General features: G+C 34.3%; 2 protein-coding genes across 2 annotated transcripts in view; both read right to left on the bottom strand.

The window, feature by feature from the left end:
• Positions 1 to 23,938, bottom strand: part of LOC142348425 (GTP-binding protein 1-like) — a 447,324-nt gene that overhangs the window by 48,524 nt on the left and 374,862 nt on the right. The window lies entirely within an intron of this gene.
• The window catches only part of LOC142348504 (arylsulfatase B-like), a 33,690-nt gene continuing 19,255 nt past the window's right edge, over positions 9,504 to 23,938 (bottom strand). Inside the window, exons 5-8 of the mRNA XM_075399880.1 lie at positions 22,475 to 22,599; positions 18,950 to 19,339; positions 12,638 to 12,774; positions 9,504 to 9,913 (exon numbers count right to left, since the gene is read on the bottom strand). Coding sequence (XP_075255995.1) covers positions 9,654 to 9,913; positions 12,638 to 12,774; positions 18,950 to 19,339; positions 22,475 to 22,599 — 912 coding nt within the window. The 3' untranslated portion in view covers positions 9,504 to 9,653. The remainder of the gene's footprint in view (positions 9,914 to 12,637; positions 12,775 to 18,949; positions 19,340 to 22,474; positions 22,600 to 23,938) is intronic.

Here is a 23,938-nt window from a genome sequence, read left to right on the forward strand (position 1 = left end):
CTACTTAATTCTGCGCGCGAGGTAGGCTTACCTATATCTCTCAGACTAACAGACTCGGTAAAACACTGAAGATATACTTCAATCATAACGATGTATAAAAGAGTTAACACCGGAGTCAGAAGTATACACACCGTGCAACTACTCTAATTGACTGACTCTACTGGAATTCTCTCTATATAAAAGAGAATAGTGTCTTCTCAGTCTCTGATTGGAAGGAAGTGTACATCCCCATTTCTACTGCTACAGTTTATCGAACCTTGTTCAAGTAGGAATCTGGTATTAAACACTGCTGATATAAAACAGTGTCCAGTTATAATGGACTAGGTGGTGCTCTACAAACAAAAAACGAGTTGCATGAGATGCTTAATACTGGGGATATAGAACCTTCTGAACATTGATGAAATAGTAGCATTTGTTTTTCTGAAATTTGCAACAACACAATGTGGAGGGTAATCTTGAACTGCTAGGGAGCTGACAAAAATGTGCAGAATAGTTTTCAATTTTTACTAAGAAAAAAATTCTAGTCAACGGATTAATGAAAAAAGAATCTTAGGTAAATCAGACTGAAATTTAATTTTTAGTGACAAATATCATTTTGTTTTTAGTGTCATTGAAAAAACTTATATTCAAAAATTGGCGCAAATTTTTGGGTTGTACAAAATTATGCAAACAAATTGTACTGTACTTTACAGGCTTAGCTGATATTGAGAGCTTGCAAAGGCCTGTCTATTTCAACATTTTCGGCCGTAAAGCAATGAATTTTTGGAAAGAGAGTCGAACATGTAGATAATTATCGTAATCCTCTTTCATCTTTTTAATCTTAGAATAAAAAAAAATTACATCAATGTATAGCTTCTCAGCGTATACGAGGTTCTCAGGTTTATTTTATTGATATCTCTGTTGAGTTTGAGTGAGAAGTTTTAGTGAACTATTGTTGTAATATTGCTAAAATATTTAAAAAGCTTGTGCTTAAATTGACTTCTTTTCTGGGGAGGCATTGTGAACTGATTCTGTTTATTTCTCTAACTTCTATTCGAGACGAGTTTTTTTTTAAAAATTGACTACTGTAACCCTCTATTTTTTGTCGAGCGATTTTGTGTACGCTCTTTTTCCGTGATTGTTGAGCAGCTTTATTAAGTGTGGAAGCGAGACGTTTGAGAAATTCAAAAGAAGATTTCCGAAAAACACCCGTTTCCCAAGGGTTTTATCTCCAACCATATTCCGACCTTAAGAAATTCAAATACTGTGTCTGATAGTGGATTAATCAAGGTGTCATATATAAGAGAAATAAATGTATTTGTGAGAGGATCGCAAATGAAAAGAATCAATCCCTTTGTGAGTTGAGCTCCATAAATTTTAATTAGATATGAGAGAATAGCAGTACGTGAAACTTGTGATGCTTTATCTTGTAAAGAAAAGAAAGGCCGTTGCTCTGCTGCAAAACAGTGATATTTAAGTTGTTTTGCTACGTTCAGAAGTAGATTTAATTCATCTTGGTCTTGATAGTGTTTAGCTTCAAAGGGTAAAATGTCATGTTGAAGACGTTTGTTCTGTTGTGAAAGAACAGCTAATTGTAGTTCGTCAGAGTGTGTCTCTGTATTCGAGGAAGTTTGACCAGTATAATGGTTCATTTTCTCAGTTTGAATTTTGTTTTTTTTTTTGGGGTTGTGTTCCCCTTTTTTCTAAGTTTTAAATGGAGATAAACTAAAAGATTATTTAAACTGTTTCTAATTTTCCTTCTCAAGAGAGGATAGTGTGTTTTGTGTGAGTTCTTTTTACGGTTAGAGTTTGTTAAATCAGTGGTCGCACCAGTTAAGGCAGACCCTAGATGGGCTCCTTTTACAGTCTTAAAGTATAAAGAGCTAGGGCTACTTAATTCTGCGCGCGAGGTAGGCTTACCTATATCTCTCAGACTAACAGACTCGGTAAAACACTGAAGATATACTTCAATCATAACGATGTATAAAAGAGTTAACACCGGAGTCAGAAGTATACACACCGTGCAACTACTCTAATTGACTGACTCTAGTGGAATTCTCTCTATATAAAAGAGAATAGTGTCTTCTCAGTCTCTGATTGGAAGGAGGTGTACATCCCCATTTCTACTGCTACAGTTTATCGAACACTGTTCAAGTAGGAATCTGGTATTAAACACTGCTGATATAAAACAGTGTCCAGTTATAATGGACTAGGTGGTGCTCTACAAACAAAAAACGAGTTGCATGAGATGCTTAATACTGGGGATATAGAACCTTCTGAACATTGATGAAATAGTAGCATTTGTTTTTCTGAAATTTGCAACAACACAATGTGGAGGGTAATCTTGAACTGCTAGGGAGCTGACAAAAATGTGCAGAGTAGTTTCCAATTTTAACTAAGAAAAAAATTCTAGTCATTGGATTAATGAAAAAAGAATCTTAGGTAAATCAGACTGAAATTTAATTTTTAGTGACAAATATCATTTTGTTTTTAGTGCCATTGAAGAAACTTATATTCAAAAATTGGCGCAAATTTTTGTGTTGTACAAAATTATGCAAACAAATTGTACTGTACTTTACAGGCTTAGCTGATATTGAGAGCTTGCAAAGGCCTGTCTATTTCAACAATTTGGGCCGTAAAGCAATGAATTTTTGGAAAGAGAGTCGCACATGTAGATAATTATCGTAATCCTCTTTCATCTTTGTAATCTTAGAATAAAAAAAATTACATCAATGTATAGCTTCTCAGCGTATACGAGGTTCTCAGGTTTATTTTATTGATATCTCTGTTGAGTTTGAGTGAGAACTTTTATTGAACTATTGTTGTTTTATTGCTAAAATATTTAAAAAGCTTGTGCTTAAATTGACTTCTTTTCTGGGGAGGCATTGTGAACTGTTTCTGTTTATTTCTCTAATTTCCATTCGAGACGAGTTTTTTTTAAAAAAAATTGACTACTGTAACATGAGATAATTGTCTAACTTTAACGGCACTGCCTCTCCTTTCTATCGTAAAACTGTCAAAAAATTTTGAAAAAATTAATCAAACCCAGGTTGCCCACCTTAGACGAAACTTTGAAAACTTACTTAGACTTTCTTCGCTGCCGTAGAAAACTTACAATACTTTTTACGGCACCATATAAGATCGTAATACGTTTTCTACGGCACCGTGTCCAATTAATTTAATTACCATTTTCTAAGGTCTACTTTCCTAAAATCGGTTTTAAAAACAACGCTTGTCTCATACAAGTCAATTTTTCATTACTTTCTGGCACTTTTCACATCTATGAAAAATTGCAAAACAGTACGGCGCCATATAAGGCAGTAACAAGTTTTGTAATTTTTCCAAGGTGTTGTTTTCAAACATTAATTTGCTTTTCAGGTACGCTGGTCAAAAATTTTACCTTAAAACAGTTCGAAGTAGCAAAAACGGGATGCGCCCCTTGTAAGGCCGTACCGAGCTATGGAAGTCTAATGATATCTTCTGCAGTTCATGTCTTTAATCAACCAGAAAAGTTTTCAATTCCAGAAATCCATCAAAAGCGTCATAACTGAGATTGTGTTCCAATGAAGACCATTGCTTACGTATTATGTCTCAAAAAATATTAGCTGTGAACGGAACTTCGGAAAAACAAAAGGTTTGCGGTTTAAGTGGATCAAATAAAATTTGCGCTGTTTTACAAATTAAACAACTGTAAATCACACGTACGCACAGCTGGCAATTAGATCCCAAGCTGCAGGCCCACAGTTTATAGTAAACTATAGAAATTTTTTTTCCAATTTGTTGCGGTCGATTCAGTTAATTGTCCTCTAGTTTCTGTAAAAAGTAATTTATAATATTTTTGGCGCATTTAAGAATCCATCAAAGATTTTAGTGCCATTTCCTCTTGTCTGTGTCTTTATCTAATTCGTATCAGAATTTGGAGACTATTGAGCTCAGTTTTAATTGGTTCCTAAAGTAGAGAGGGTTTTACATTTAAATTTCACAACTTTTTCGTCAATTGAATCTCTCACTAAAATTTTTTGTAGTTAATGTCAATAATCAACCAGAAAAACGTGCAACTCCGAATATCCATCAAAAACGTCTTAGCTGAAAATTTAGTTTCTAAACAAAACCAAAGCTTGCGTGTTATGTCTCGAAAAGAGGTTAGCTGTTGAATGAAGTTCGGAAAAAATAAATCTTTTGGGGTTTAGGTGAATCAAATAAAATCACCACTCTTTTTAAAAGGAAACTGTCAGTACCACTTAAATAGCTGATGAACAAATCCCTTATTACAGGTACACAGTTTATAGGAAAGGAAAGAAAAACTAATGTGTTTGATTTGCGTTAGGTTCAATTAAATCTGTTCTGGTTTCAGAAAAAAAACTAAATTTAAATTTTTGCTCATTTGAAAAGTCAGTGACGAAAATCAACGTAGGAGTCCCGCATTTTGTGTAGTATCTTGTGCAGAAATTATGTATTGTTCCAGGTATTATTTTGCCTTATGTGTTTAGTTTGTCTGTTTTGGAGAGTGCTTTTCGAGCCTAGTTTTTTTTATCTAGTGCTCTGCTCAATTCTCCTATAGCTTTAGTTTGTAACTCCGCCGTAGCCGGATGATAAAGGAGGAGGGAAACACACCCAGAACATACTGAAAAAGTCTCAAAAGTCGGTTTTTCAACTTGACTGGAGCCTTTTCCGACCATTTTCCAGCTATTATTTTACCTTAAAAAACCTTATTAATCTTGGTACGTCCTTATTACGGCACCCTACTAGTCTTGATAAGCCATAACACGGAACCTAATAAATCTTATGACGGCCGTAGTACGGTGCCGTAGTAAACTTGACAAAAACTTAGTACGGTTTTTATCTAAGACTTATACAGTGCCGTACTACGTCCGTACCAAGTTTTCCAAGTATGGGTAACCTGGGAACTCTCTAGCTTGACTTACAATGGCAGTCCTTTGGAACTAAATATCGGTAGCGTTGTCATATTGCCATATGGTTGATGGTTAAATCGGGAGTGCTATTGGAGTTCGGTACGCAATAGAAATATGACTTTCGTAGTGTGTTGAAAGACTGCTTCATCATTTTTTGTATTAAAGTTTTGTAGTATTTGTTTATTGTAAATGCGAGCTGAACGTTGAAGCGCTCCAAGTGATCTTTACACTGCGCATACTATACAATATTGTCTAACTGAGGCATGTTTGGTAGTAAATTCCAGTTTTGTAACAAGATGTTCGAGCGTTCTTGAAGAAAACTGTGAGCCCTGATCAGTATGACTAATGGCATGCTTCAACACCGAATAAACATTACTATAAAACCAAAAAATCAAATGCGGACTGAGTGAATGATTTATTAAAATTAAATGACCTCTCACTACATTAAACGGAAATTTTGGATTCAATCAATGTTTTATGTACCATATACGACCTTCCCGGGCCGGGGATTTCGCCCAAAAATAACGGGGAAAAGAGTGTAAAGAGTGTAAAAATAATATTTTTACACCGTTAGTGCCCCTCTTATTAAGAATATTGGCATTTATTTCTGCACAGACTCATAAAGTACTTTATCACGGCAACAAAATGGGCTAACATAGACTTTCTAACTCGTCTTCTTCAAAAAGTTATTAACAGACGTTTTTCATGAAGTTCGACATTTTCTTCACCTACTTCGACGGTTCATTAACCTGTAATCTTAATTCTTTTTCTTTTTGTATAATTCAGTAGTATCAACGACATTAAAACGAATAGTTTGCAAACGGCGGCGTTGAAAAGGTGCATTTGAAACTCATTATGCAATGAATCAGACATGCCATTAACCTGCAAAAGTGTCTTCTACTGCAGAAAGAAGAACAAAGACCGGCCAAACCAAAAAACTAAACGAGAAAAGGCTTCATTGTCATCTGTATTTTCCTCCTCTCCATTCTGGGTCGAAGAACTAGATCAAATTTTTATTATTGCAGCACAAATTTCTGTATTTTTTGTTCTTTTGTGGAGCCTTGATAAGATTTACACCCGTTGAAAAGAAGGAAACACGTGGACAAAACAGTGTAATTGTAGTGTATTTCTAACAGTGTAATTTCTTCAAAATTGCGGTGTATTTCTAAGAGTGTAATCGCTTGAAATTTACACTTTTCACTCTTTTCCCCACTAAAAATTGGACGAAAGAGTGTAATAAAAAGAAATTTTTAGGAGTGTAAAAAGAGTGGATTAAAGAGTGTAAAGAGTGTAAAAAGAGTGTAGTTTTCTTAAAATTATACTCTTACGCTTTTTTCCCTGCCTAGTATGATTACTTCAGGTTGACCATAGCCTGACCAATGTTGGCAGCAATGATGGTACCACGTGAAAATTTCAGACGCAAAAAAAGTGGCCATAGTCACCACAAAAAGAGCAATGCTGCTCATAGAAAGATTAGTCTGAAATGTGGGGAATAAAAAAAAGGGCAGCTGAGAACAGGCTACTGTAGGCCTAATGCTGTTCCGCTGCGATTACGCAGGAACCAAAATTTTTATTATTATTATTACTATGACTCATATTTGAGACACCTAGTATGAAATCTCTCTTTTCTGTTACAGCCCTCCACAACAATATATAGCCAATCTGTTTGCACCAAAAGATATTCAGTTTTTCCTACTTATCGATACTTGTTTTCATAACAGTAGTATGTCGTCATCAGAGCTAAATTGAAGGGATATTTGCTCTCCATAACTTTAAAAAAATAGATTGATAAAACTGTTCTTGGACAAGATAAATATCGAACTGATAAAAGCACAAATCATTCAACTTAGGCTTACATTAAATGCGTATTATAACTTTTTACGTAAGCGTTAATTTCAAATGTTCGCTGCGTTATTAATGTTTAAACGCCGTTTGTGTTTAATTGATTATGTGAGTGTATGAAATCCAAAAATGTTGCTTTTATAGTTTAAGTGGGGGTGCAAACCAACGTGGGGAGCTACAACAGAAAAGAGAAAAAGAAATCAAAGAAATCTTTATGATCGGTGGCCCGGGATAGTTCTTTTACTGTTCATGGTTTTAGCTCCACCACTCTAAAGCAACCTCTTGTCTCACAACTTTTAGTTCACAGGAGGGTTGTATATTTTGCAATCAAAATTATTAACCGTTTTTTTTGCAGCAAGTTTTGAGCTCTGTAAATATCGATTGTTCAGTTTTTTCCGAAAAGCTTAATGTTTTCTGTCGTAACCCTTGTACTCGTGAAAAAATTGAAGAAATTCTTCAAGATTCTGCTTATTAGAGTTTCTGCTACACTATACGAATATTGGCAAAATAAACAACGTTGTATTTTTTTATGTATGCTGTCATTACGGAGGCGTGCTTCTAACAATCCAAGCTAATTTCACTGCCGTGAAAGAAAACAGTCAACTAGAAGGCCATTATAAAACTGTAATTTATGTTTTGTTGAAAGACCATGTACCTATGTCAAACTCGTGACATTTATACAACTAGATAAATCTTGCTTGAATGTAATCTGGTTGAGACAAAACTATTGCTTCCCTTTCCGATACTTGCGGCTAGCGTTTTTCATTTTTGAGTGTTCTACAATTGATTTTCTGTTTATCCTGTGTGTTCGTTTAATTCAAAAGCAGGGATAAGAAAATAGAGAGTTTCAGAAAATGTGGCGGATTTCAATGCCAATCAAGTTAGAAGTTCCTTCTTGTGTAGCCCATACTTCATACTTTGCATCATGCTTTCCCTTAGTTTAAAGTTTCCTTATTGCGGCCAAACATCAATTTTTGAACGCGTTGTAGAGCTTTATGGTATCTATTGCAGAAAAATTCCTCATGAAAAATTCCTAGGATTTATTCTTTGCCTTTCGATAAATATGGGAAAATCTGATAGGCAGATGTTGAGCCTGTGTGCATTAGGTACTCAATTCCCTATCCACAACTTTTATTTATGTCTTTGGTAGTGAAGTAATACAAATATTCTTGAATAATAATACATAGAAAAAAATATCCTGGACTTCAGACTACTATTTGTATTAACTTTAGGAGACTTCAAAAGTATAAAAAATAGAAACCTGTGACAGCATCGGCATATTTTTTTCGGCTGTAATATTATGTTTTGGGATTTGGCACACTATCCAGCAGACAGAGTGAGAAAAGCCAAGTTATAGATCGAAATAACCATTGATTGACGCCCCAAATTGAATAGCGTCTTATTGGATAGTTAGGATTGTTGAAGATGTTGGTTTTCATCTTCAGAATATTGACCAGCATCAGTTTAATGTGGACAAAAAGGATTTTTTTGGGGAAATTGTTGCTCGTATGATTTGTTGTTGCTATTGTTGTAAATTTTATTAACGAATCTGCATTTATAATATCCATAACAATTAGTTTGTCGGTTTCAGTAATTGAGATAATGTTTCCTAAGATTTTGTTTTTTGTAGTAAATTGTTTTGTTGCATCGCTAAGTGAGTCCTTTTTTCATCTGTTTGAAGCCTTCATCAGTCCTGTGGATTGTGCAATTAAAAATGGAGTAACCATAATTACGCCAAAAGTTGCAAAAACGTGTGATATTTGGTCGGCCATTTAAATTGTGGTCCTTCATAGGCCTTTTATAAAAACAGCGCTAACTTTCTTCTTCATCATTAGGTTAGTAAACTCCCTAGTTCGTGCTTCAAAGCTACTAATTCTGTCAGTTGTGTATTTTTCAATGCCATCAGCACTAACAATAAATGCTAAATTACCATTTTATAATCGGGGCATGGGGGGCAAAGTTTGTCGTCAACTTCAACCTCGATTGCCGAAATTTTAGTATAAGCTTATTTTTTTTACATGTTATCAGTCTTAATAAATTAATTAATGGTTCTAAAAGGTAGATTTGACTAAGAGATCTAGTTAGATGATTTTCATAAATTTCATGAAAGCTAATCATTTAATCTTAATTTTAAATGTTTTTATTATGTTTGCAAATCGTTAAATCAAGCTTGGATTTGTGATTTTGGTAGTTAACATCAAAATTAACTTGTTGGAAGGTTTTATTAAACTATTCGATAATCATAATAGCTCCGCATGGTTTGATTCGAATTTATTAATGCTGTCAAAATCTCTAAAGTTAGTTCTCAATTTCTTTTCTTCTTACTTTCTCAATCATTTTACTTTTTGTTTTGGTATTTATAGTTTTGTGAAGGGGTAATTCCCATTCATTTTAAGTTGGTGATGCGATATTAATTGCTGCCATTTCAATTATATCAAATGGACAATTTACACAGTGTTAGTGGTTTAAATCATTGCGTCATTCTATTATTTGAATGATAATTCAATACTTAGCTAGTTCACATAATTGTTCTAATATCTTACATCTAATTTAAGTTGTATTTCAGTACAATATGGTCATTAGAATGACCCCTTTTCTCTCTATTGAGCTATAGTGCTTTTTTAGCTAGGGTAGTAAAACATTAATAAAAAAGCAAAAGCCAGTAACCTTAAAAGTGGCCATTTTAAACAGAGTGTAATTGAGGGGAGTATATTTACAATTACTTTCAACGCGTTCGTTTTGTAAGTGTTTTCAACTCATTTTCACAAATTTCTTCCAATCAATTAAATTAACCTTGATGGGCGTATTTATGTAGTGGTGCATTTATTAATGTATACAAACATCCAAATACAATCCAATTATTGCGCCTGTCTATTACAATAAGACATCATCGCGGACATCTATGCGGTCTTTATTGAGTTAAAGTTCATGTTTTGATGGCCCAAGCCAGTTGGGAGGTATAGTAGGATCAGAAGTCCAGGGTTTCCAAACATAGCCCAAATTCTTAGGGTTGCCTGCGTTTTCAAGAATTGGTGGAACAAGTGGCTCTACCTGAAGAGTCTCCCAGTATTTGATTCTCTCCAATAACATCTCTTTTATTGCCTGGTAGTTGGGATCATCCACTAAGTTGTAATACTCGCACGGGTCATTGTCAATGTCAAAAATGCATTCGTCCAGCCCTATAGTACAAAAACCCATCCTCATCACACAGATTTAATGCGAATAGTTTGCATTTACTTATAAATTAAACGAAATATCGGGTGTTTTGGAAGAAATGACACGCGAGAACAGGGCCGATTGCATTATTTAATTACACGTTTCTCTCGTTAAACCCATATGTGTTCACTAGATTCACGCAACAATTGATTCAAAAATGAGTCAATGTATCGTGTTTTAACCCAAGGCCAAAGTTTTTATTCAAGTTCAAAGTTTGTGAACAATCTCCTAAAGAGCCACTATCATCAGGTCTTTGGAGCAGAATGCCCCCTGTCTGCTAAAATAAGCCAATTTTTTGGTCTTGCATTGAACGTACAATTCTTTCTTAGCTGTTTAAACTAGTTATTTAAACTATCAGTTGATCAGTTGAATAAGATTGCAGCATGTAGTGCATCTTCAGTTTTACTGTTTGCAGAAATAATTCTTGCTCACAAGACTCTGGTAAAAAAAATAACCATTTAAAAATGACAACTTTGTTTTGGTCGCCATATGCTTTATTATCAGCAGTTTTTTTAGTACACAGGACTCCTTAATTTGCCATGAAAGGTTTTGAGTTACAGTAATTGACCTGAATGTTAGTGTTTCAAAGTCAGTTTGAGAGTTGTGTAAGTTCTTTATGACAATTTAGGGTAAATGTGACTACAAAATAGTTTCAGAAATGACTCCACACAAAGAAGCAGTAAAAGAACATTGAAAGAGCGGCATAAGATTAACAGTGATGCTCTCTTGAGGTGTGCGGAGTAGGAAAAGCAAAACAGTAAAAGCGTTGAATGACAATAAAGCAGAAAAACATTACAGGAAAAGTCCTAGGAGTGAAATAAAAAAATAACGACCTGACTATTAAAATTATTGATGGCGTAGACTGCAGTAGTCAAGAAAGCATGTAAAAATACGAACAAGATCAAAGAAAATAATTTTAAAAGGTTGATTCCAATATCAACATTTTGAATAAACAGTTCAACTATGGTACCTTGGTTCACCTACAACAAATAGGAAACAAGAGGTGTAAAAATGGCAACAATTAGCAATTTTGACAAAACTCGGGAATTCATTGATGTCTTTGAAAATAAGTGGTGTGAAAACCAGTGACGAACTCAATGATTAAAAAAATTATTCCTAATGGCATGATATCATTTGTTCATAGGACGACTGTTATAAGTACGTACCAGGGAACACATAACAAAAAATAACAACAAACAATCGCTACAACAAAAGGCCACTAAAGTTTTTCAAAGATGAACAACAGTTCTCAAGATAACTAAACCATAAATTTTCACTGCTACAAAAATAAATCATTTTTTATCATAGATATGTTTTCGACTCATTATAAATTTGACGAGTCCTAAGGTTGCGGTAATTAAGTGAAAAGAATGAAAAGACAAAAAAGAGGCAATCAGAACTGAAAAGTTAAAAATCAATGAGAATGTTCAAATAATAATCTCCTTAATTTTCAAAAATTGAAATAAAAATTAATTGAAAACAAGACTAAAAAACATACCACTGTGCTTTCTTTAAAGAAAAATTGTGTATAACAAGGAAAAACACTTGACAGAACAAAAACAAATATATTATCCAAAACTGACAAAAATTAGCAATCTTTTTGAGCTTACAGAGTTTCCATTTCGCTTCGAACATCAATTATAAAAAAATCGGTTGATACTTTCAACTGCGTATCATTATTAAACTTTTAAAAATAAGAATAATGAACTGAACAATTAAAAATTTAACAAGAATGAGAAGCACTAAAATATAATTCCATTTTAAAAAATTCTCTAAAGTTAGTTACCAACGTTGAATTTGAGACCACATTGTTCCACACTTGCGACAAAATAATCTTAAGATTTCAAATGAGAAATGTTAATCAAAAACCGTAATTGAAAGAGCAAAAAAATAAGAAAGCTGTCAAAAATAAAGAAATCATTCTTTTTGAAAATAAGTAGTTATGTGCTATAGTCGTCAAAAACATTAGATATGAAATAAAGCCTTCAAATAGATTCAATTATGCCTCATTAAACAACAAAGAAGCTATCTTTAATTAAAGTATTGGAAAGAACGACAAAAAACTACAAACGCTCAAAAACTCAAGGAGATACTTTTAAAACTATGGTGTCAGACTCGTGAAAAGAGTTTGACTTAGATTGGAGCCATTAGAAAGCCTCAATTAAGTGCCCATAGAGCCAATGAGAGCTTCCATTAACGACAGTAATGGACTGAACATTGGAAGATCACAGGACCGCAAAACGAGCAGAACTAATAAAGTTAGGAAACTAAGCTGGTTGCATGAAAAAACAATTGTGTCTAGATTCTACGAAACATTAGCTTACTACATTTAAAAAAATGCAGTTCTGCAATTGTAGAACATGTGTCAACCCATTGAATAGCTTTCGTGAAGAAAAACAGAAAGTGAAGTAAAAACATTCAGAACATTCACAGACTGTTACCCTAATTATTTTTATATGTACTGGATTTTTCTCTTCATTTATGATGGCTCAGTACTGTTTAAATTCATTTTCAATGTTTCAGAATTTGGTAAATATAAGACCAAGGTACGGGCTAGCTTTGAATTTTTTTAAGAATTGCATTTTTATCACTTAAGAGTTTCTTTCACCGCATTCTACTGATAGCGTTAAGACTTCAGTAAGATATCAATGTTCAGCGTTAAGATATCAATGCAAGCCCTCTATCACCTGTTATGTTAGAATGGCATTTGAGGTTAATGTCAGTTGGCACATCTCCACACCATATCTGGGACGATGTGGTGCCTGGAAGCATTTCTTCGGAGCTGTCCGGGTCGGAGCCAGGTGCATTGAACCAGCCATCATAACTAAAATTATGTCGAAAAGTGACCTGAAGTTTTAATACTATAACTATTGGTTCTTCTCCGTTTCCGAAAAAAAAACAAAAGGAAGTGCATTTATTACCTCCACCTCCACTGAAAACTTTAGCTCATACGCATCTGTTTTTTCAGCTTGCCTGTAAGGTTTTGATTTTTCGAAAAGGATAGGGCGGAAAACAGAATCCGATGAAAAAAAGAAAACAAATGTTTTCTTAAAACGATAACACAGAAATTTTCTTTAACTATTTATTTATAGTTTCTCTTAGTAAATCTCAACGGAAAGGCAGACCATAGTTGGATTGTGAAAAAGTATCAAAGGATCCAACTGTGAAAGGATCAACGACAGAATCGGAAAAATAATTACAAAAATTGACTTGTTTTTCGAGGAAAAGTTTCTCCGCTGCATGCTGGTGCTGCTCTCACAAAAATTTTGCTGGATTTTTGGAATCAAAACGAGCAAAACAAAAACAATTTTTTAAAATAACTATTTGCGTTACAGGTCAGTTTGTTATGTCAATAAATCGGTAAAGTGGACAATTCAAGGCTCTGCTTTTAACCTTGCTTGTCCCAGAAAACTTATTATAAATTATTGGTACCCGTGGCTTTACAGCACACTTAAAGTATTTCATTATATTTATACTTACTCACAATAGTATAAATGTGAGCAAAAAAAATTTAAGAAAACTATAAATGTGACAATTTTTTAAAATTGAAAAAAAAACTATTCTAATCAGGGTATTTTTTCTATGCATGTTTAACTTTTAGAGGTAAATTAATGAAAAATCAATGGTTTTAATTAAAAACAGAGAAAAATATTTTGCATTTTTAAAAAAGATTTTCATTTCGACTTTACTTCATTTTATTTTCAGCGTTTTCGGATTTCATGTGTGTATTCAAAAGTTCAATGGAAATGGCTTCCTAAAAGGGTATCTGAATGTTTTTTCCCGTTGACTGTTGAAAATCAAGCAATACGGTAACTTCCAATTATATGGGTTACTCACGGATCTGTTGACACTTTTTCAAAATTTCTGCACTCAGTTTAGCGTGGTGATTTTGGTCACGTCGGACCAGACAAACTACAATTGATATTTTGCAGCTTAATTTTTTTCACTCTGGTTATCATATATTTTGAGAAAAAGGGTACTTGAAGAGAAATTCAGTTGCTGAGTAGCGATTTTCTATTAATTTCCGGCATCACCAAGAGTGTTTTTTAAAACTTTTTTGGAATTTGATTATCGGCTGTTTCTAAATAATTTTCGTATCTATTCCCTAAATATTTCAGGTCTTATTTCAAGACTATTTTTTAGTGTGAATGAAATGTCTTTATTTTAAATAGAGGGAGAAAAATTAAATCTAGTTTAATTATTCATTTTGTCGCGTCATAGACACCTTCTAGCTACAGAACGTTCAACAGAACAAAAGAAAATAAAGGGAATAACAACAACAGCACAACACAACTATTGCAGAAAAAGTTTTCTTTTTATTTAACTCAGCATTTAAACTCAGCTATAATAAACTGATTATGAACAGCCAGTAACTTGTTACTGTGTCTCGTTGACTATTCTTCTTGAGCAGTAAATAAAATGTTAGTGCAGATTGTATTTAAAAAAATTGAGCAGTGAATTGCGCTTTACTTTTTCTTGATCCATTTATTTGCTTGGAAGCAAATTCATTAACTTAAATTTAATTTGAGTTTTCACTAATAAACTCACAAGCGTAAATGCTAGGAGCATTACACATTAAAATTTGAAGAAAAACTCAAATAGTCCACATTAGTAGGGCACAGTAGCCAATATGTTACTGCGCCCTGTTACCTATTGGCTACTGTAGCAGGGCACAGTAACCTATTGGCTACCAATAACTTATTGGCTACTGTTACCTATTAACAGGGCACTGTTATCTATTGTCTGCCAATAGCCTTCTGGCTACGGTACTATGTTATTGCAGACTATGTGAGCCTTTATTGTTCCGACTCCACTTGTGGGGGAAGGAACTATATACTCAAATGGGTTTTTTTTTTTGTTCAGTGAATTTTGGCCGATCGATATATTCGTCGTAGAGAAATGTGAGTGGTATCATTAAAAAACTGGTCCAGCGTAGAATTCAAAAGTAAAAAGATTTTTTTGAGTTTCGTTTTTTTCGAGGAGTTATCGAGGATTGAAGTTTTGTGTGAACAATGGGATCTTTAGCATGATTGTTCACTTTTAGTACAATTTTCTTCAAACTAAGATCTTTTTTACGAAAACATTAATTCAAATTTCTATAAAAAGAATAAATTTTGAGTTCGTAAAAGTTGAATGCAAGGCGATAGAAAGACTAGTTCTGGTCTCATAGGGAAGTTCACTATCAAAAAAAATCGAACTCTAATTGAGAGCCCTTTTTTTAATAAAACTTTTCTCTTTTTTGCTTTTTTAAGTCACCTAGAGACAAGTCACATTTTATATCGACGTTCTATTAATGACAAAACTCCTTTATAGTCGAATGAAGCGCAATGAACAAAAAACGTCGTTTTCAAGGAATTGCTCATGTTTTTCTTTGGCTTCGATTCTGAGTTTTCGTAATTTTGAATGAAATTTTGAATTTCTTTTTGAAGTTTTACTATTTTTTTTGGAGTCCTATGGTAGGGATTCATTGACTAACAGTGCAATATGTTCCATAATGAGCATTAAGTGAACATGTCTATTTCATTGAGGGGGCGGCTAATGGCTGTTAAGACTTAAAAAATAATTTTTCGAATTTTTTTTTGAATATTAAAGAATCATAATCTTATTATAGTGAATTGTAAGTCAGTCCAGGGGTGAGAGCACCCTCTTCCTTCCTACTGCAACCAAAATTAAACTGGTTAGCGGTTTTATCTTCTATCTATTGGTTATATGACTTCAATGACAAAAAATTTCAATTTTTTAAATTTTTTTTTGGATTTTTACGTATTATTGGTTACTTTTGAAATCTTATCACATTATCCAAATATTGACAGTTCCCATTAGCTTAAAAACGATGTTCTGTGGATGACCAATAAAAATTTTAAACAAAAATTTATGGTTTAAATGGCTTCGACACGTTCTTCTTGCACTTTTCTACTGATTTTTTGGTTTTCTCCTGTTTTTTTTTGTTGTTTTAATAGTCATTATACTTACAGTGATCTCATAATGAATACCTATGCATGACAAACATAAATGTACTGCCACCGGGGCATCTTTGAGCGTTTTTATTGACTTCCGTTGAAAGCTATTGAATTTAATGTCTGTTAAAATAAAAATCATTTTTCGAAAATTTTATTTGAACGATAACAATTCCTAAATTTTTCTTGAACTGTTAGTGAGTTTCAGTATTGACTGGACCCACTTGCTTTTTACTGCGACTAAAAATATTCTGTTTAGCTGTTTTATCTTCTAGCTATTGGTTATATGACTTCAATGACAAAGATTTCAATTTTTTTAAATTTTTTTTTTGGATTTTTTGAATTATTGGTCACTTTTGAACTCTTTATCACATTATCCAAAGATTATTGTAATCCAATTGGCTTAGAGAGGACGTTCAGTGGATCACAGAGAAAGTTTTCAGAGAATAGCTAATGGTTTAATTGTCTTCGACACTTTCTTCTCGCATTTTTCTACTGAATTTTAGTTTTTGCTGTTTTTGTTATTGTTTTCTGTCATAAGACTTATTGTGATGTCTTTTTAACTATCTATGCATGACAGACATCATTTTCCTCCCTATGGGTTATATCTGAGCATCGTCATTGAGCTCCGATGAAAGATTGAGTTTACTGGCTGTTAAGGGTTTAAAAATAATTTTTCGAAACTTTTTTGAAATTCAACCATTCCTAATTTTTTTTCGTGAATACTCTTGGTCATTGTTGGTTCTAACAGAATCCATTTCCGTTCTACTATAGCCAAAATTAATCTGGTTAGCGGTTTTATCTTCTACCTATTAGTTTTAAAACATCAATGCCACGAGAATTCATATTTTTTTTGGGTACTTTATTTTGTTTTTCGATCCTTTTGAAATCTTATCACATCATCTTACTGCTGAGAGTCCCTATTGGTTTAGGGAAGAAGTTCAACGGATCATAAATAAAGTTTTCAGGGAAGAACTTATGATTTGAGTTGCTTCGACATTTTCTTCAGGCACTTTTCTACTGAATTTGTGGTTTTTGCCTCTCTCTGTTGTTGTTTTCATAGTCATTAACTTGTTGTAAGGTCTTATTGATGAAATACGATTGGCAAAAAAATTTATTGTCCCCTCGAGGCATCATTTATTGTATATACTGGCTTCCGTTGAAGGCTAATGAATTTAATGGCGTTGATAATACGTGTTTTCCCGCAATTTTCGTGCGTCTAATGTATTTGTTTATATTTGTTGATTTTTTGAAATTATATTGATAAAAAAGGTTTTCCCATTGCTCCTGAAAAATTAATTTAAAATTGAAGAGTGTTTAGTGAAAAGTTCATTTTTTTAATGCCTTCGACCCTTTTGTCGCTCAATTTTTTTTCCTGAATTCGCTGTTTTTGTTCTTTAGGTAGCCGTAAATTGCTCACAGATCTCATAGGCTTGTAATTGAGGACTGAATGAATGATGTTGCTCGAAACATTCAGTATATAGCGAATAGGTTCCTTTCGTCAAATTTAACTTCTATTCATCAATCAGATGTCCCATCGAATTTCGTGTATTTCAAGAAATAACATATATATTGATATTAAGTGCCACTGTTGTTTCGTTTTTCTGAACGTTTATTGAATGGCCATTTTTTGCGTTTCTTTTTCTCTTCCTTCAGAACAATCGCGTAATAACAGATCCCAATGGTTTTTAAATGTGGCCCAAGTAAACTTATTTAATCTTTCAGTATAAATCCTTCAACTGAAATAGCAGAAATAACAACTGAATTAAAAATACATATTCAGATGATAGCTATTGATTTTAATGGTAGCAAAGGTTTGTGTTTTCGCAAATCGTTTGTAATTTTTTGAGTTTCTCTTTAGTTTGTTTCTATGGCATAGTCTGACCACAGACGGGTGCTTTTGGTTTTGTAATGACTTTTTAGTAATTTATCAAGGATTTTTTTATTAAAAACCAATGTTTTTTAAGATTTTTGAATTTTCTTGGTGCAAAAAATGTTGATTAATTTTTAAGTTTCGCCTCACTGTTCGTTCTTTTTGTCGGCTTGTTACCTAGTCTCGTTAAGAAAACTTTTCATCTGCTGTATAGTTAGTAAAAGGTAAACTTGTGTAGTTAAGGTTTTATCTGACTGCATTTTGACGTTGTTACCAGGTGCTTTTAAATTTAGATATTCATTTTTTGCCGCCAAAATTTTGTTGGTGCTATTTTTTTTCTAGTCTCTTCAATGTCAGGTCACGTTGGTGCTGTAATGAAGCATGGCATTAGTAATTCAATTAGTAGATAGAATGTGTAACGATTGTTTTAAACTCAAACATCTATTTTTGTTATCTCTTGATTTGGTTGACATTTTAGTCAAAAATGTAGATGAGCTCGGGTCGGAACATCATGTGCGAACGCACATTAACGAGCCGCCTTGTTCAACTTTTAATGTGTACTCCCCCTATTATTTTTGCTCGAACGAAACTCACCTTAAGTTTAAGTTAGTCAGTTTACTTAAAGAGGAGTTAAGCAAATACCTTTGCCTTCGATTTGAATTCATATCAGGGTGAACTGGCAAACAAAAAGATCTCTTATTGTGCAAATTGTAGCAACTCGGCTTCTCCACTCCAATTTGATATTTATAACGTAAGCTTAGCAAATAGTTAAACACAGTTTTTAAGGCAACCGTAAAAATATAGCGTATATACAGTTTCAAAGGTGAACCACAAGAACGTAATATCTGAACAGATTCGGAACCGCAAAAACAAACTGGGCGTGTAGAGCTTTTTTGTCATACGCGGAAGAGCAGCCGCTAGAAACCTAGGCACTTGTTTTACCGAGTGGCGTTGACATTTTTTGGTCCTGTTTCACTGACACTTTACCGATTTAAGAAACCCGAAAAAAAATAAAAATCTTCTTAAGAGTCGCAAAAAGACAACAGCCCAATGCAATTTCAATTTCTTTGATCAAAGAAAACGCCACTATTGGAACAATAACAACCTGCGGCTATCGCCTAGGGGCTATTAATAATAATTTTTTCTGCGGATATTCAAAAATCCCTCACGTCGCAAACCATCGGTCATATGGATTCAACAGGTACTTGTACTGTCCCACTTTGATCGCTTTAGAATTGAAGAGCGGATTCATGTTGATGAGAACTTCATTTCGTGGAGATACTTTGCTCTTCCCAGTCAGAATATCCATCATGCTGTGACTGTCAATGTCTCCCAGACTCCCAACATCCCCTCCAGCTGCATCGTACAATGTAGGAAACCAATCACTTACGTGCATAAGATCCGTCGATACTTCACCTTTGCGCTTTTTGAAGACGTCTCCCCATACGAAGCCCACTGCTCGGACCCCTCCTTCAAAATAATAACATTTGCCTGACCGTAGAGGGAAGTTACTGCCCCAATTCTTCTGGAAGTTGTTTGGCGCGCCTCCATTGTCGGTACTGAAAAACTCACCCTAGTCGAGACCTGGAATTTATGAAAAGACCTATTAACTCCAGGTAGGGGGGTAAATATTGAATTAAATTACACGGTCGAGGACCCTAGTTAAATTCGAGGCTAATTCTTTCCATAAGTCCAGCCAAATTCTTTTCATACGCAAAAATGAGGAACTAAAAAGTTCCGACAACACCTGGGTTCGATCCCGCGGACTTCTCCAGTCTTACCCAATGCTTAACCAATTGCGCAACATGTCCTTACATTTGACTGAAGTTGAAAAAAAGTCATTATAACGGTCGCGAGCGTAATTCCAGGACATAATTTATTGTCCAGCCAAATTCCAGAACACCTTTATTGCCTAGCCAAATTCCAGAACATCTTTATTGTCCAGCCAAAACCTAGGACGGTTGTTTTAGTTCCAGCCAAAGTCCATGACATCACATTAGGTCCAGACAAATTCTTTTCATACCCAATATCTGTCGAGGACAGTCTTTTCATACATTAAAGCTGTCGAAGACGGTCTTTTAATATTTCCAGGTCTTGACTAGGGCATCTATTACCTTAGATTTAAAGTGAATCATCCAAAAACGGGGACAATTACCTTTCACATGAGAGTTTTCAAGAGGCTTTTTGGATTTTATTTAATGCTGACAATGGAAAAGCGCAATTAAAAAAATATATGATGACAAGTTGAACATAAACAGCCTACTGATATTATGACTTCCTCATCATGCAGCATGGAAAGATATTATAGCAACGAAGCAATTTCTTTCAAACTACAGCAATATTCATACAAACTTGATAGATAGTTTCTGAATGACGCTGAAAGTAAACTACGCAAACCATTGGTTTTGCTAAAATTTATTGCACTGATTTATCAATGAACTGAATTCTGTTCTCGCGTGGTAAAAGTCTCAATCAAACGTGGATTCTACGTGGATTTTCAAGTGGATCATATCTAAGCGTTTTTTTGTTATATAGTTTAAGCAGAGTCAAGAAAAAATTTCTATAACTGTGTCATTTTTGATTGAAAAAAACTTTTAAACACTTCAATTGCCACCTTAGCTACCCAGATTGAGGTGCCATCCGGAAGTTACCCTGATCAGACCGTGCCAGACAAAAGTAAACTCTGATAAGACCATCCCAGACCAAGTGCTGATCAGACTGATATGCGTTTGAAACACCGTGTGCGCTCGAAGTTGCTTCTGATCATAATTTGTCAGAAGGAAACGACCGATGATCAGACCGAAATCAGACAATTGTCCAGACGATTGTGCTGTCAAAATTACTACTGATCAGACAATTGTGCGCTCAAAATTGCCTCTGAGCAGACTCAGTTGCGCTCAAATTGTTCTGAGCAGTAAACAGTTTTCACTATCAACGATTCTTTTAAATTTTGCTATATTATATTCATTTCATAAAAATCGATGTAGGCAGTATTAAATTGATCTGAAAAAAGCTAATTCTATAAGTATTACTAATGGAAAGGAAACCCAACTGTTGAGAAAAAAAATTATTTAGGATACCATTAGTGCATATTTTTGACTCAATGGACGAAGTTATACAGCTTTCCATAAGAAACGTCGTGGTGTTCCGTAAATCAAAATTTCCTCTTAAGGGGACCAACTTTTGCTACCAGCTGGACCCCTTTGATTCTGATCAGAGGCAGCAGATTCTAGATAAGTCTCTTATCAGATTGCTGTTTTTATTCTTGCCTCTTGGCAGAGCCAACATCTCTCATTAAAAAATTGAAAAAAATGCGCTCGAAATGGTCTCTGATCAGACCCAGTTGCGCTCAAATCTTTCTCTGATCAGACTAATTTGCGCTTAAATCCGCCTCGGATCAGACCAACCCAGACGGAAATGGCCTCTGTTCAGACCATTACCATCCGGAAGTGTTCTCTGACCAGACCATCCCCAGACCGAAGTGACCTCTGACCATACTTAAGCGCGCTCGAAACAAATCCCAGACCCTGTAATTTTGGTCTGGAAAGACACCATGTGCGTTGGGTTGGGTCTGATCAGAGGTTACTTCCGTCTGTCACCTCGACCTGGGTAAGAGCCAAGTAGACATTTACACTCTTGTCCCTCGTTTTAAGGAGTGGAATGAGTGTGAAATCTCTACCCGGGCGTAAGTTTGCTACAACTTTGTTTGACTGACACTTTAGCATCACCGAGGTTTCAAGTGCTTTTCTGCACTTTTGTTGAGAATAGGTAGCAGTTATTTATCCTGTTAAACTTATCAGAAGGTAAGATATTTCCAGGATACATAAAATTGTTTTGAATTAATTCAAGAGTGAAACATATTTGTATGCAAATTCTTTTGGTCTCTTTGCTTATTTGTATTCCCGAGTATCCCGAGTGGTACAATTTCAGTTTGCAATTGGTTTCAGCTCCGTTTAATAATTTAGTGAAAAATTTTGTTACAAAAATACCCAGGACAACTCTGAATGGTTATCTTGTAAGGTCTTACAAGGTCCTGACAGAATCTTACAAGAGGATGTATCGTCTTACAAGATTTTCTGACAGAATCTTACAAGATAAACAGTCATCTCTCAAGAATCTTACAAGATAGCCATTTGCCTTACAAGATCTTATGATGACCATTTGTCTTAAAAGAATCTTACAAGATGAACATTTGTCTTACAAGATCTTACAAGATAAGCATTCGTCTTACAGGATCTTACAAGATAAACATTCGTCTTACAAGATCTTACAAGCTAAACATTTTTTGCAAGAATCTTGAAAGATCTTACAATATAACCATCCAGTCTCTCCCCGGGTGTAGAATAGTTCTATAAAATTATACCAAGAGTTCGGCTCTATTTAGTGACACATTATATACTTCCGAAAAAACATTTATCTAATTTCATCTTTTTGTATCTTGAGTATTATTCTCGAGTGACAATCTTATCCTTAATATTTGAGAGATATAGTGAATTTTTAGACTACGTGTCTAAAAGGATAACTACAAATATTTGAAAAACAACTTATTGTCACTGTTAATTACATTGATGCAATACTTTGAAAAGTTGCGCATTAATGCAAAATCTTTCTGGAATCAATTTCATAATTGTTCAGCTAAAAACGCTTGTATATTGTTTACTATTCTTGGAAAGATTCGCTAAGGATGAGATAACCTGAATACGATGATGGTGTTGTCCAACACTCCTCGAAGTTGCAAAGATTTGAAGACATTTCTGACAGCAGAGTCCAGTTCCCAAACTGCACCCACGTACTTTCTCCGTTGGTTGTTCCAGATGTACTAAAAGGAGAAATTCTGAATCATAGTCGAGAGTTGATCATATGAAAATTCGTATTAAAATCACGATTTTTGATCGGGAAAAAATGCTCTTGGAATAATCAAAAGTCTTCGGAAAATGACACAACTTAAAGCAAGCAAGAACTTATATTCTATAAAACGCCATCTTTTTTGCAGGACTCATAAATCGAGGTTTCAAGTGGTTTCCTGCGCTTTTGTTGAGAATATATAGCAATTGTTTATCCTGTAAAACAAAAACATACCAGAAGGTCAGAGGTTTCCAGATGACAAAGTCGAACATATGAAGAAACTTATAGTCGTGTTGGGGGGATTTAGAGAGGGGGGGGGGTAATTTCCCAACATTTATTTGATGGGAGCGCACACCACTAAAGTCCACCCACAGTTTTTGATATATCAGAAGACTTTGGGTGGACTTAATTGGTGTGCTTGACAAATGCTCTTTGTATGCCCGATATCGGTTTTCTAGTCGGCCGCTCAGGGGTTATGTCCGAAAACACTGCAGCATGGTAACATATAATGGTATAATAAAAGTATAATTACTTTTCTCTTTAAATGTGTCAGAGGCAATTTATCTTTTGCTCAAAAACTTGTTTCAAATTTACTAAACTAAAACAAGATTATGATTGAGCTTATCCGAAACTAATTTTGACAGAGATTATTTTTCTATGATGACGCTATTAATGGCCAACATCAAAAACCTAACAGATTACACAAATATATACGATAAAAGTAGATAGTATAAAAGAGATCTGCACACTAGAAAACTAATGATGACAAAAACAATGACGGTTATCATAGCTAATTAAATACAAGTGTTCATTATTGCTTCCAAAATGTTACTTCATATAAATCTGTCTAATCGATGCTGGTTTCGGTTGCAGTTTCAGCTTAGTGACTGAGAGATCTCGATGTTTGGAGTTGTGTGAAATGTACGTTTTAGTTACTACAGCATTAACTGGCGAAATTGGACTTTCACTATATAAAATTTTTGCCTAATTAAAAATCAGTTGAACCAAGTCTTCTCCATTATCGGTTGTTTCTTTTGCATTTTTTTTTGCAATTTCCTCTTGTTGATCTCCTTATGAGTCTGGAGTAGACCATAAAGATAAGTATTTCATTCATCTAAAAATAAGGCCGTGAATTGCTCTATAGTCAAAAACGTTGATATGGAGTGGGTGTCCGGTCAGCGTTAGCACTCGCAGTGTGCGAGAAACATTCATCTTTTTTAATGATGATCAGTTCCGATAGTCTCGATATATTATGTGTTTAATCTTTGTAGAGCCCTAGATTTTTGTCGAATAATACGCCAATGGTTGACAAT

Source organism: Convolutriloba macropyga, chromosome 10, assembly GCF_964194025.1.
Source record: "Convolutriloba macropyga chromosome 10, txConMacr16.3, whole genome shotgun sequence".
Classification (NCBI taxonomy): Eukaryota; Metazoa; Xenacoelomorpha; order Acoela; family Convolutidae; genus Convolutriloba; species Convolutriloba macropyga.